The following is a 15,388-nucleotide window of genomic DNA, read 5'->3' as shown; positions in this document are numbered from 1 at the left end:
AATATTGGTTTTTTTCTCTAATTTAATTTAGCAAGGGTATATTCCTCTTATTTTTTGTAAAAATGTTCTTATACCTTCAACAAAAGAATTAGTGTTTAAAAAGTAAATATTTATGCGAATCTTTAAAGGAGTGTTCACCATCAAATACTTTTTCGTTCAACTTCTAACCTTTGTGGGATCTGTCGTGGTGATACCTCAAAAGCCGTGTCACATCTCCTGCGATGGAGATTACGCTTCTTTAACCCAATCTATCATGTTAAATTTGTGTATTTTCCCCCTCCAATCTAATGCGAGTTTAATGAAAATTCCCTCGCGATATCAAGGTGAGAGTTAGAACGTTTTCTGGCGCGTTATGACAACTGTGTTACCGTTTCCAATTTCCTTGTTATAACATTTGAAGTATACCGGGGAACAGTTGGTTCATTTTCATAGTTTTTAGTTAGCTTTATGATAGTCGTAGTTTGACGCCACGTCTGTTGTCATGGTGACTCAATGGTTAATAGGTTATCAAAAAAAAAAATTATAATTTTTAGCAAGAATTTAATGTGGCGAATGATTGATTGAAAAAAAAATTTTTTCATTTTAAACTCGGGAACAGCATTAATTTTTTGAGATAGCAATCACTTAGGCGCAAAAGGTCACTCGTCGTCGTTCAAAAATTTATAAAAAAACAATTTTCTTCACCAATCAGTTTTTTTAAAATTGACAGAAAGCAAAAAATATTAAATTTAGCGGATGCTAACTTTTGGCAGGAATTTTATTTGTCGGATTTTTATCAAAACCGGTAAATTTTCCATTTGCCAAAATTTCTTTCTTTAAAATTTAAAGTACTGTGGAGAAAAAAGTTCGTATTTCTTTTAATTGCAACCACGTTCCCAGGCTTTAAAAGTTATTAGGATTATGGACAAAACTATTTGTTTCGTCGATATTTACATCAAAATACGTAAACGTTGTAAGATACTAAAGTTATTCTTCGCATTTCAAAACTATGATAGAATTTCTTACTTTAAAGTTATCAAGCACTAGATTATCCGAGCTATTGTAACATTTCCCCCAAGCTCGTAACAACATGCAGGGTTTTCAACCCTCAGTTTGCTACCACTTTTATCCTTAATAATTTACGACTCAAGGTAAGCGCGATTGTTGTCTTTGAATTTTTGCGATATTATTTCTTTAAACCGCAAAAAAAATTACACGAGTTTGGCTAGCTGCAAAAAAACAAAACAGAAACACGTCGTAAATTTACAATTTTATTAATACTGGTTATACACAAAGATTTATTTTACATAAGAAAAACTCTAATAAAATCATCTAAAAAATAAGCAAATCAAGACCCTTTTTTCGTTCCCAGACCTTATCTGGGAACGAGAAATAACCACGGTGCGTGATTTTAAAATTTCAAGTTACAAAATCGTGACTTTCAAGCAGCTCTTCATTTTTCACTTTCTTTTGGATAAATGACAGAACTCGAGCAAGAAAATGAACGAAAACAAGATAATTTATGTTTTTTATAAGCAAATTCTAAAAATAAAAGTCTCAGCATAGTAGACATAGCTATATTTCTGCATTATTTAAAAATCATATCTGGAAATTTTGTTTTATAAAAATGAACAATTTTCCTTTCCAGGAAAGGATAGTCAAAATGAACAAAAAAATGTTTTTAACTTTACTGATATATTTGTCAAGATAATCAACAGTTGTATAATCAAATGATAATAAGGTTTTGATGCAATTGACCTGTGAGTTATAAGGTACAAGTTAGAAGATAAGATTATAAAAGGGTAACTATCTAGCTAGCCAAAAAAGTAAATTTATAAACTAACAGAGCGAATATAAAGGGACTTAATCCAGCTAATGTCTACAAACTTTTATAGATAATTTCTTTAAGAAAATAACAACTTGAACGAGCTGGCGGATTAGGTTTTACACATAAAACGATTTCGCTAAAATGTAACAAACAGAAACAAAACGATAAAAAAATTTGTGCGTCATCTTAACATAAAAACTTTGCGCACACGTCATCCATGTCTAGGCTGCTAGAATACATTCTGTGGAAGTAAATTGACAGGTGGGCATGGAATGATGTCCACATTCTTCTTTGATTCTGCGAATGGAAAAAGCTAAAGAAAATTGTTTTATCTGACTCAGCTGCAAAACAAATACATAAAATAATAAAAAACAGGAACTCTTTAACACTTTAAAGGAGGCATCGAATATTTCCATTTCGACACGAAATAAATAGGAGAAATATTTTGTGGTAAGCTCAATTTTTTTGGGAGATATTTCTCTTACTGGACAGCCTGTTAAACAAGTGTAGGACCAGAAATTCCCAACGAAGTAAAAAAGTAATTAACAAGTATTTTTTTCGAATTAATTGATTTGTTTTTACCAACATTTTTCATTCAGTATGAAAGATTTTCAAAGTGAGCACGCACCATGATATTAACTTTCGAAAATTAAGAAAAAAAATCTCCTAAAAGTACTAACCTCGAATTCATTGAGATATGCATTCTTAGTCTGTTCGCTTTTGTAAACTTTCTTTTTCCATCTAGAAAAACAAAAAATAATGCATTAAATGGCATCTTCAAAAAGCTGTCAAAGATTTTATTTTGATTTGGCTTAACCAGTTCACTCCCCGGAGTTTATCAAAAACATCAACAGATATACCTTTTCAGCCACAAGGAGGAGAGCACAACCGAAACAGAAGACAATGCCATGGCCACACTAGCCATCCATGGTTGAAGAACAACACCAATGGGGAAGAATGCTCCTGCAGCTATTGGCACGCCAATCATGTTATAAAGAAAAGCGTAGAAGAAATTGATACGTATTCTTCTCATTGTCGTGCGACTTAACTCCATCGCAGCTACAACATCCATCAAATCGTTCTAAACAACAACCCAACTTTGTTTAACTTTTATTGAAAACTGAAGGAGCTTATCCTGAACTTGCACAACAAATAAAACACGAAATTTTTAGACTTTTTATGGGGTACTTTTTTTCAGCACCCCATTATTTAATAACTCTTACAGTATTATTATTTTTATTACTATTATTTACCCAGGATAACCCCCTTTTTAGCCTAGTTTCTAATGGTCGTGTTATCAGGAATAAGGGTCCTGCGAAGGGGGCTGGTGTATTTACAGCTCTCATTTGAGTGACAAAAAGTGTGCAAACACAACAATAACCTAGACAACCGCCTAAAATATCAATCCTACTTTATCTTCAACGTTTGAGAAAAAGGATCGGTTTACACTTTTAAAGTCTCTCACGTGAATGGGACGCGGATTAAACCCACCACCTTTCGCCTGGAGCGAACCCTCTATCTCACCAGTCGGTTAAACGGTTACTTAATATTTATTGTGCAGTTGACTTCTAAGTGCTAATCTGACAAAAAACAATTAGGAAAAGAGCAACAATTCAAAGACAGGCAATCAGTGTTATAACTTATGATCCTACGATAAAGAACTCTCCTCGGCAGACATCCACTTAAATATTACCTTGATAAGCACCACACCAGCTGCTTCCACTGCCACATCAGTACCTGTACCAATAGCTATACCAACGTCAGCTTGAGCAAGTGCTGGCGAATCATTGATGCCGTCACCAACCATAGCTACTTTGTGCTTCTTCGTTTGAAGTGCTTTCACTGCTGCGACTTTATGTGATGGGAGAACTTCAGCAATGACTTCTGTGATACCAACCTTGAACAACAATGCAGAATGAAGATGAGCGGATTCAATCAGAGCTACATAATTTATATTGATGTTTGACCAAATTGTGACTGATTATTAGTTACTTTCTAACGTTGAAGTCAAGATAACTTTTTAAACAGTCCTTAGTTCTCCATAGTTAACAAAAGGTTAAACAAATGCGACTACTGAAAAACAACAACTGAATCTGCGCAAAACCGGTCCAACTTTCTACGGCAAGTGCCATGTCAAAACTACCTGTTCGGCAATAGCATTAGCTGTCTTTCTGTTATCTCCCGTCAACAAAACCACCTTGACATTCATGTTTAGGAGGGTTTTCACAGCAAGTGATGCCTCTTGCTTCACAGTATCTGCTACTGAAATCATCCCAAGGATAAAACCTGCGGACAGAATAATTAAATTGAACATTACAACGATAAGTAATTTATCACAGACGTTAAGTAGATATTAGTGCATATGGACAGAAGACTATGTTTGTTTGTTCATAAGATACATGAAAAAACTTTTCGCGACTAAAAGATGTGATGCCTGTAAAATTAAAAAAAAAACGCATACAAACCATTAACAGCCACCAGAACAGCGGTTTCACCTCGCTCCTCTTGCATAATCAACAATTCATCAACGTCGTGGTTGATTGGTAGACCGTTTTGAGCCATCCACTCACGATTGCCAATAAACACGTGGTAATCGTCCGCATGAAGAGATTCCGTCGGTGCAGTTTGACCAACTAAAAAACAAAGAAAATAATTAACATTTAACCACCGGAGTAGTCCAAATAGTCAAATGCAATGGCCAAACTCTCTATGACTAAACTTACTGTCGATGTATGAGTGTACACTGTCATACTCTTTCATATCTGTTTTGCTTTTTAACAGGTGGTCGATATTGCTGACGTGGCATTTCAAGCCGAATCCCGGTACAGCCTCAAAATCTTTAAGGGTTCCCATACTATTTACGCCCAGAACCTAACACGTAAAATAAATTGTTTCAGAAAAGATTCAACGTATACTGAGATGTAAGAAGTGAAACAAAAAAATCAAATCAATATTTTTTTTCTTCTAGTTTTGGCGGGTTTTTTTCCGCGACTTACTTTAGCAAGAAGAAAAGCAGATTACCTCTTTTGCGTGTTGCGTAATTGCGTTTCCAATGGGATGTTCGCTTGCGGATTCAGCAGTGCCAACTAGAGCTAAGTACTTTTCTTCTGAGCAGGTATTCTTGGGAACATATATTCGTGTTTTCGTCACAACAGGTTTGCCGTGTGTTAGTGTCCCTGTTTTGTCGAAAACCATAGTTTTAATCTAAAACATACACATTGTATATGAATAAATTAATTAATCACGTTCACAGCCAAGTATTTTCCTGCTCTTTTGAAAAGAATTATTTTTTAGTGTTCTATAGATCCACACCACTTAATGTTAACGATAAGAAAAACCACTTAAGTGAAAAATAATTTTAAAAAATGTGATAAAAATATTTTTTTAAAAAAAATACATAAGTAATTATTTAATGCAAATTTGTATTCCAATCTGAAACGTGAAAACGCTTACCTTGTGTGTTGTCTCCAATGGTTCCCCTCCTTTTATTAAAATCCCATTTTGTGCTCCCACGCCAGTTCCCACCATAACAGCCGTTGGAGTAGCCAGTCCAAGTGCGCATGGACATGCGATGCAAAGCACAGAAATGGCGCAACGGAAGGCGAATTGTACTGTGATTTCGGTTTCAGTATAAATGCCTTCCTAAAAAAGAAACTTTAGTTATATGTTAGTGATATGTTGCTTGTCGCACCTAAATCAAGCAGACACGTTTTTGACTAAGAGGGATTTTTTATCCAGACAGAGATGTAAGCGAATTAAAATCCAGGTCGACAATTTTTGTGTTTTTTAAATTGTTAATAAATATTAGAAACCAGTGATCTTTTTTCATATTTATTTTCTTGTAAATCAAATAACATTACCCCATTGCGTTACGCACAAATCACATGCTCTGTATAGACATATTGTCTGGCCCAATTTTTAAATTATTCCTATTTTACGACTCTACAAACTACGGAAAAGAATATTACTCACGTCATAATTATGCCTCATTAAATCAAAATTTGTAAATCCAATCGACAACCAGATTATCAAGGTGAGAGCTGACATGATCAAGACAATAGGAACGAAGTAGCCAGAAATTCGATCGGCTAATTGCTGTATGGGAGCCTAAAAATGTTTGCAAAGTTTTATTGATACTGCCATACAAAAAAACAAGGGAAAAAGCTGAAAATAAAATTGTGAAACCTTTGAGGTCTGAGCTTCCTCTACCATTTTAATAATTTGTGCAAGTGTTGTGTCTGCACCCACGTGGCTTGCTTCTACCAGTAAACTTCCATTCTGGTTAATACTTCCTCCAATCACAGGATCTCCAACCTGGAGACGAAGAGTTGATGTAAAGGACAAGAATGAGACAAAAAATAATTAAATATAAACAAAAGGATGACAAACCGTTTTATGGACGGGCATGGATTCACCAGTGATAAGCGATTCATCTGCCATTGAGACACCATCAACAACACGTCCATCTACCGGGATCTTGCTACCAGGTACCACCTGAAGAGTTAAGATACTAAGTCCAAACAAAGTAAAAAATAACAACAAAAATACATATTCCGGATGGCTATCCAGTCAACCAGTTATTCCCTTAATCTTTCTTAATCTAAAACATGGTTTTTATGACTGGTTACAGAACGTTTATTTGTTGGAATCAGGTTGTATCGTAGTACTTATTAAAAAAAAGACAGCCAAATTTTCACAATTCATTATCGAAAACGTTCTTTGACTTTGACACTGATTCTCGATTTAGTGTCCACCAGCTGGTATAGAAGACTTACCTGAAGTATATCGCCTCGCTGCACCAAATCAATATCAATCGGAGTTTGACTAAATAAATATTTTGGAGTAAAAAAAAGAGTTAAATTGTAGTAAAGATATTTAAATGCTAATTTTTCATGTAACGTAGGGGAATAGAATACATGGATATTTCGATAAAAAACATTTTTGGCTGCTTTGTAGCATGTCTTCGCAAAGTAACATTGTTCTTAGTTTTTCTTAGGACCGACTGGATGTTTCAAATAGGGAAAAGCTCTTGCATACCTTTCAACAACACCACTTTCTGGATTCAACTTCACTAATATAGCATCTTGCGGCTGTAATTCTAATAACTTGGACAGCGCTTCTGATGTTTTACTTTTTGCTAAGTGTTCCAACCATCTTCCAAGAGATATGAACACTAACAGCATTGGAGGCGTTTCAAAAAACGTCATTGGACTTTTCTCAGGCTTTTGAACGATCGCTAGTATCATCACAACGAGCTGAAAAGAAAATCACAAACAACAATATCGGATTTATGATCGGATCTCGCGGTTAGGATTTTTTCATTTGGGTAGTGAACAACCAAATGAAAAAATTACAACCAAAAGATTTTCTCAGTTTACTTTTTTTACAGCTTCGTCCCATCCTGGTTTACATCTCTATCATAGTTCTCTTCTTTCTTAACCAAGGACGAGACTTTATCAGCTGCAGGCATTTTGGAAAATACAAATATTTTATGCTTGTGTGTAATTTTAATATTCGTACACACGTTATTTTACCATACAGGAAAGGTTTGTAAAGTTAGTTGGTCATGAAGTCACGTATATACAAGTCTGAAGAACCAGACTTACTGAATAAATGTATGCAATACTGGTTGCCATAACAATAAGCACATCCATGTTGGTTGTTTTGTGTTTCAATGCTTTGTAGGCCATCACGTAAAAATAGCGTCCACCAAAAAACTACAAGCAAAAAAATCAATAAATAAACAATGAATTACAAAGCAAACATAGTAAACAAATGATTGTAAGTTAACCTTGATGCTAACATGAGCTCAAATGCAAATCTAATACAAATAAGACAATAAGAATACGTAATTTACATAATAACACAATTTTGTTCTATTATTGATCACCAACGAAACGATTGTTTCCAACACGAATGACAAAAATTGGTTTCACATATTTAATTTTCGATATTCATTATTATGGTTACTTCTATCATGGACAAAATGTCATTTTTCAAACATGGCTAAAAGGGTCAAATGGTCAATACTTGCTTCTTTTGCACACACGTAGTTCAGGTAAAAAGCGTTTAAAATTTGCTAGTAGTGGCAATTTCTAGCGCGCCCGCACAAAAAAATTAACCATGTCAGGGCCGACAAAAAATGGTTGTGTCAGCAATATTTACATAAACAAAACAAACCTGTACAGGAGTACATAAGATAAAGAACAGGAGGTTTTGAAGGGAGAGTCCATCTGCTACGTATGGACCACTCTGTTCTCCTAACACCGTATACGTAATGACGATAGCCAAAACAGGAATCCCAAATATTAACGAAATCAAAAATGAGGTACGCCATCTATAACATTAAGAGCAAGCATTTGATATAATCGCTATTTTAAAAAAAGTTGAAAAAAAAATATGACGAATATTTAAAATTAGTCGGTGGCTCGTGAAAGAATCCACGGTTTCGCCCGTTCTTATTATACCGCATTGCGATCTTGCTACTTGCGGTACTGTTTTGCGTGACAGAGAGACAGACAGACAAACGTATACGGGTATTATAATGTAGGTCTTTTTTTAAAGATTTGAAAATTATGTACAATAGGTCTTTGTTGTATTCTTTGTTAGGCTATATAAATTTGTCTCTACGTACTCAAAATACTCATATAAAAGTTAATACATCTCAAAGAATCCAAAACCTCAAAAAAACAAGGCATGCTGGACTAAAAGCCCAACTTACGTTTAGTGAAGTCTAATTAGACTCTTGCTACTAAATTAAAACGAATCAACTATATTATTTTCAATCGACTGAAAAGACCATGACGTCATTTATTATCGACATTAACACAGATATAGTGCACACTCTTCTTCTGAGCACGACTATAAAAAATACTGTTATCTACGTTAAGAAACAGAAAATGAAGATAAAAACAAAAAATCATACTTTTTGATAGTCTTTGCATGTGACAGCGCTTCATTCTTGCTTTCGTCATTGCTTGGTATTGATGCATTGAAGCCAAGATCTTTTATATGGTGAATGATATCTCTCACACCAATTGTGTCAGGATTAAAAACAAACCTTCCATGACTGGTCGTCAAAGCCACAGACGCTGAAATCATACCAGGTTTCTGCATGACACTTGATTCGATTGAATGAACACAACTTGTGCATGTCATCCCTTCAATCTGGAAACAAAACAACTGTGTATAAACAAAAATAAATAAATAAATAGCTTTCTCAGGAGAGAAGAAATGAGAGAAAAAGGTTATTGTATACAAATTTATATTCAATACAGTGATATAAATTAGTTAACTGGTTTTTAGATGATAAATGGTAGGCTATATTACTTTCCTATACATACATCTATATGATGAAGGACCGGGTATACGAATTGCTAAAAATTAATTTTTTGTACTTTGGCGAGAGGGCTTTGCTGACTTCAGCAAAATTTTAAAACTTTGTTGATTTTTCCACGGACTTTATCGACTAGTAGTATATAATATAGTTACTATATTACAGTACTATAGTAATTCAGACAACCAAAACATGTTCTAGATGAGCAACTTAGTCATTGTTATGATAAGCACAGAAATTTTAATTCTTTATTTGGAAACAATCTAGGACGTTTTAGTCATAAACCCAGACCAATTAAATACACTTTCCACGAGTTTCAGAACATAACCAACAAGGTGCTTAATTACACTAATGTTGCTTTTAAAGAAAGTTACAGCTTTTTTAACGCCAGCACAGTATTTATCAAATATCAACCTGAAAGCAGCCTACTTCGACCTTAAACCAATTTACTTTGATCTGAAACCAATTACTTTGACCTTTATCAGCCCAGACTGACAGCCACCAATCTATGCTTTTTAGATTTTGTCAACTTAAAAAATGGGTTTCCTACATATGCTTAGTTTTCAGTAATGTCAAAATCTCTTTAAACTCCAATATGTTTGAATTACAGCACGATTTTTTTGGGTATAACATAACAACAAGATGCATTCACAATCTCATTTTTTGATCAAGCCAATCAAATAGTGTGGTAAAATGTAATTAGAAACAAACCAAGTTTTTTAGTATTTGCATTTCAAAGGGCTGTTTTTGCAAAATATGGAAAAAAGCCATCTACGAAGGTTTTATCTTTTTTTAAAAAAAATTATAATCTTCGATTGCAAAAGTATACTCTCAGAAAAAATCTTCCTTTTTATCTAGCTTTTTGGATAATTTTGGCGTGAAAACGGTATTTAGGTGACAAAAAACAAAATGTTATTGTCACATCATATTCAGCATGCCTTTTTTGTCCAGTGTGCCAAATTTTGCAGAAAACAAAGCACATGTGAGAAAAAAATTAATATCTTTATCGCCATGACTTCAGAAGCCTGTTTTAATAAATGCCTCTAACTTCTGGACACCCTATAAAATGTTTTTTTAAATGAAAAAAATTGTTGAGCAATTATTAGGTTGACCCAAGAAAACAAGCAAAAGGGCAACAGATTTTGATAAAAAACAAAACATTAAACAAATCCCCCAAAATGTACCTGGAGCTCAATTTTAGCATGACCAGCTGCATCATCTTCTATTATACTTGAATCAAATCCCAAATCCTTAATATAGCTCACTATCTTTTCTGCATTGGTAATGTTACAGTCATACTTAATTTCAGCTTTCTGTGCCAACAGTGCGACTACACAAGCATGTATTCCTGAAATAAATGTTGGCAGTTAATACTTAACATTTTGTTACATGTAATTTTAACTTTGAGACTGCACAACCAAACAATAATCTTTCAGAGAATACTTTTAGCAATATAAAGAAAAAATCTACAATTTCCAAATAATTCCCAAAACACATACATTTTGCAAAACAAGTGCGACATTCTCATGCTCACAAAGACCATTTTGGTTTGGAAATGTCAGGTTTGTAGGTCTCTTTTTGACCTCTTTTCTTCTACATACTTTGTATCTATAGGAACATTTTATCCATTTTTTTTATCTATATAAATATTTTAAATGATTTATTTAATGTTTTAGAGAGGTATTTTTTTTCATACTAATATGATATATTACATTTTTTTCAGCTACCTTTATTCCTCATTTTACATTTTTTAACATCATAGTTCCTGAGTATCCTAATTTAGGAGACAATAAACCAACAACATATCTATTTTGACAAACATACAAGTGCAAAAACTATTAAAACCAATACTTATGATTGAAAAAGCCGGGTAGTATCTAAATAAAACATTTTTTTAGGTTAAAAGCCAAACGTTAGAAATAAATGTGTTTTTACAACATGCTGTCACAATATTCCATGTTAAATGATGCCGGTAAAAATGGGGTTAATGACTATGACTATGGTTTAACTGATAGAATTTTTGTCTGTCTTTTATATATTATGCAGCTGTTTGACTTCTATATAGGTGAATATTTATCATAGCACATCCATATTTTATTCTCAACAGAGAATGCTTCATCCCGATCAGAACTCTGATCATGACGGGCGAGTATAATGCGTGTAAGTCATATTTAAGAAAAACTACTTTGTGCGGTCGATCCGCGGTCGATCGAATCCTGCTCACTGCTTGGCAGTATGTTAGTGATGAACAAAGTAGATCTTCTTAAATATGCTTGACTTATGTTTGAGAAAAAAATTAAAAGGCAGTTACCAACCAGAAGGGTGCCAGTTATACGTAGGGTTACATCCAGTGTAGCTACAAACAACTGTCCAACAATACACCAAAATAAAGGGATTAATTTCTGCAGCCTTACAGGCTTTATTGCAATGAAAAACTAGTTTGAGATTGGACAGTTGCAAACTGTACTGGAGTAGAATATTAATTTTCAGTCATTTGATTAGGTCATTAATTTCCAGAACTATTTTTGAAATACACATTGCACTAAATATATCCAGTTAGAGAACCCAAGGTGTAACATAATGTTGGGTTTATATTATAGAGCTTAAAACGTTGATTAACAAGTTTTTTTAAATTTTTAATAAAGCTCCTTACGTTCTTATGATATTCACATTAAAAGAATTTCAGATTTAATTATGCTGCGTATTTTATGATGTCATATTTAAGTAATGGCAAATTTTGACATTTTCTGTCATCAGTAATTTTAGACCTGTTAAGGGATATGCATTTCAGTTTTATCAATGGATAGATATTATAAAGGTGAAATGATTAAAATAAGATTTTTTGCCAAAATGACACTCACTTGCTTATAATATAACTGCACCATCATTTTACACCTTGGGTTCCCTTTAACATTTTTTTAAGCTTTCAAATGAAAACAAAAACAATCTAACAAACATACTTTAGTAACCAGATTTTTGAACACAACAGATATCTGTGTGTGGCTGTGACAGGCAAAGTGGATGTGTTCATTTTTCTTTTAGGGCGCTGAGAAAGCTATGTTACGTCACAACACTAATATTTTTAAAATTAGTATTGTACTTTTAAGTTTGAGGCCAAATAACTTGGAAATAGGTGAAAATACCGGACATCAATTTCCATCTGTGTAACTACAAACTGCTCAGGATCTCAAATCGGCCAATTCTTCAAAGCTGGGCCAGCACACCCATTTCACAACCGATGGCTGATGACATAATCAAAAAAATTTTCATAATGATCCTCGTCGAAATTTCTACAATCCCACTTTCCTTTCCATTGTTTTTTTTTTGCCTGAGTGGATCTTTCTATGAGTCATACAACATTTCAACATCATGCAACAATAACACTGAAACGATTAGAGCATTTTGTTAAATACCTTCAATGGTGTGTTAGCTTGTGTTCCAACATTCAGCTAACAGCTACTACCTTATTCTGTTTAATTTTTAAAGTCTTTTTTAATAAAGCTATTCAACTAATTTATTAAAACCTCTGAAATATTTTCTTTTAGGGAGACAAAATCAGAAGTTGAAACGTTTGTTTGTTTACTTTTTTGTGATGTTTGCAATATTTTAAGCACATTTTTAAACACGTTTTCATTTAATAAAATGTTTGTTGTTGATAATCTGTAAGAAGGTTTTTAATTCCCCCACAATGCTTTCCAGCCTTCAACTTTTTAACATGGCCTTAAAACTAATGATTATCAACTAATGATTTCATTATTCTTTCAAGACGCAACAGTTTTAATATAGCTGTTTTAAAGTTTTTTAACTGCCCAGGCTTGTCTTCACACATGTCTGAAACAAATTTGGACATGCTGTTTCAAATTCCTCATCACAACCGTAAAATCCAATATCGCACATGTCAAATTTTATTTCCTCTTAAGATCAGGAACCTTCTTATTCTTCTTGTTAACAAACATACACTATTATTGATATAAAATTAACACATTAAAAAACAGAATCAAAACTACATGCATGTGTTACTTTGGAAATAAAATTGATCTTGGATGTGTTAATTTTGTTTGGAGTAAAATATGTGATGCTAATAGAAAAACGTTGCAGACTCACTCAAACATTCTTGATCAAATAAAAAATGCGTCCATAATTGCATCTACTGATGAAAAAAACGTTGTGACAAAATTTCAAGTGAAATTTTTTCAACATTTTAGAAATAGTTTTAAAATAAAAAATACCATTAGAATTAGAAGGAGGAAAGGGTCAACCAATGCTGGTAACATCATAAACCCAAGTACAACAGTGCATAAATACAAGACATTTCTTTTATTTGCCTTACATTTGCATTTCAAAATATTCACCTTCTACTCGAGCTTTCCTGTTTAGACCTACTTTAACAGAAGACAGTTTGTTGCTTACCTGGTTTCTTTTTCAATGTTTTTTCAATAGCAGCAACACAAGATGCACACGTCATTCCAGTAACACTTACAAACAGTTTTCGCATTTCGTCTTTTGTTTCAAGTGCTTTGTTCATAAATCCATCAACACACTTCAAGGATCCACTCTTATTCATCAAACTCGATCCTGAGAGGGAACCAACTTTAGATTCACTTGATGATTTTCTCTGGATATCTAAATAAATTTTATCAATCATGTTTACAAAGTAAAAAACTTCCCTTTTTGTCAAAAAGTGTTGTCAAAATTTTTCCTGACAAAAAGACTTTTAACAGTATTCCTTCAGTGAAGTTTATTTCTTGAGTAAAACTTTTCCTAAAAAATGTTGAGCAAATTTTCTGTTCTGCAACTTATGAGATTTTAGAAGGTCTTCTTTGCAAATTATAATGATAATTTTAATAAAAGATAAAACTGTACCAAAATTTATATACGAACAAAAGAAAATTGTTGAAAGTTTGGAAATTTCAAGGGTAAGGTTTAAGAGATTTTAGAAGTAAAAATAAATTTTAGGTAAAAGATTTTATGAGTGCTAGCGATATAACCCCCCCTCCCCCCAAAATTTTTTGGTTTTTTTTGAAAAGTATATTATTCTGAAGTACAATTTGTTGCAAAATAAACTCTCATGAAAAAAAAATTCTTAAATCTACAAACGAGTAATTTTTGTTTTAGTGTAAAAACTTGAGAAACAAAAAAATCAATACAGTATTTGTTTGAATATCTGAATTTTTATCAACAATTTTATTTCTTTTTCCATTTTTGCGCTACAAGTTAAAAATACATTATGCTAAGTTCCAGTAGTGTATAACTTACCAATTGCTTTTATCGAACTGTCATAACCGAGATCAGAAAGATGTGTGTGCAAATCATCCACACTAACTTTATCAATGTAATGCTTTATCATCAACATATCTTTGTTTGAAATAGATGCTGCAACTATACCATCCAATTTCTCTAAGTACATGGTAATGTACTCAACATCAGTCTCTTTTAAAGGATTCTTTATAAACAAATAAGTAGTACTGTATTTGTTTTCAAGTGATTCTTCGTTGTCTTCAACAATAAAACCTTTATCTTTAATTAAACTGCTTATTTCTTCTTTTGTCATTTCAAGTTTGTTAAAAACAACACAAACATTTTCATGCAGTAAACTAACATCAACAGATTTAATAGTTGGTAAATCTACCAAACCATTTTTAATAGCTTTAACGCATGATTGGCAGGTCATTCCTTTTACAGTTAAATTAATTTCTTTAAATTCCATCTCCTTTGGCGTAGGATTTATTTCACAAGCATCGAAACCACAATCTTCAATTATAGAAATAATCTTGGCAATACCAATGCTATTGGAATCATATTTTACAGATGCCATTTCTTTTTCCAGAGAAATATCAATTACTTTAACTGAGTCTATATTTAAAAAAGAAGCTTTGATGCTTTTGATGCAGGATTCACATGTCATTCCCTGGACAGATATATCAACCAGCATTTCATATGCAGTATCACCCATTTTATTTGTTCTCAAATGCAATACAGTGTCTATGTTTTTTATTTTTATTTATTCTTGTTTAATTCATAACACTATCTAGAAATATAATCGTTATCATTATCACCTGGAACTTTTTTAAATATTAGGCATAGCATATTCACGACCATTTTAAAAAAAAATTATCATGACACACAGATGTTGTCTAATTATTTTAGAAATGATGCTGTAGATAGATTTTAACAGCAAAAAACAATTGAAATAAATTTGCATACTTTTTTGAATAAATTGTGAATTCATTTTTGTAAAGCTGAAC

The 15,388-nt window shown here is 32.8% G+C and overlaps 1 protein-coding gene across 1 annotated transcript; it reads right to left on the bottom strand.

Moving 5' to 3' along the window:
* Positions 1-1,234: 1,234 nt before the first annotated feature.
* Positions 1,235-15,201, bottom strand: LOC130655869 (copper-transporting ATPase 1-like). The gene is made up of 20 exons (XM_057458684.1): positions 14,400-15,201; positions 13,554-13,766; positions 10,328-10,491; positions 8,733-8,974; positions 7,988-8,144; positions 7,414-7,524; positions 6,845-7,062; positions 6,583-6,631; positions 6,197-6,301; positions 5,993-6,121; positions 5,780-5,914; positions 5,261-5,449; positions 4,829-5,011; positions 4,531-4,678; positions 4,273-4,440; positions 3,951-4,093; positions 3,501-3,704; positions 2,668-2,888; positions 2,488-2,548; positions 1,235-2,120 (listed from the first exon to the last, which is right to left on the bottom strand). Exons 1-20 carry the CDS (start codon positions 15,094-15,096, stop codon positions 2,037-2,039), a joined length of 3,621 nt encoding a protein of 1,206 aa, XP_057314667.1. The 5' UTR covers positions 15,097-15,201; the 3' UTR covers positions 1,235-2,036.
* Positions 15,202-15,388: the final 187 nt, after the last annotated feature.

Source organism: Hydractinia symbiolongicarpus, chromosome 8, assembly GCF_029227915.1.
Source record: "Hydractinia symbiolongicarpus strain clone_291-10 chromosome 8, HSymV2.1, whole genome shotgun sequence".
NCBI lineage: Eukaryota > Metazoa > Cnidaria > Hydrozoa > Anthoathecata > Hydractiniidae > Hydractinia > Hydractinia symbiolongicarpus.
Note: the sequence above shows the minus strand (reverse complement) of the source record. Positions and strands in the feature narration are given on the sequence as shown.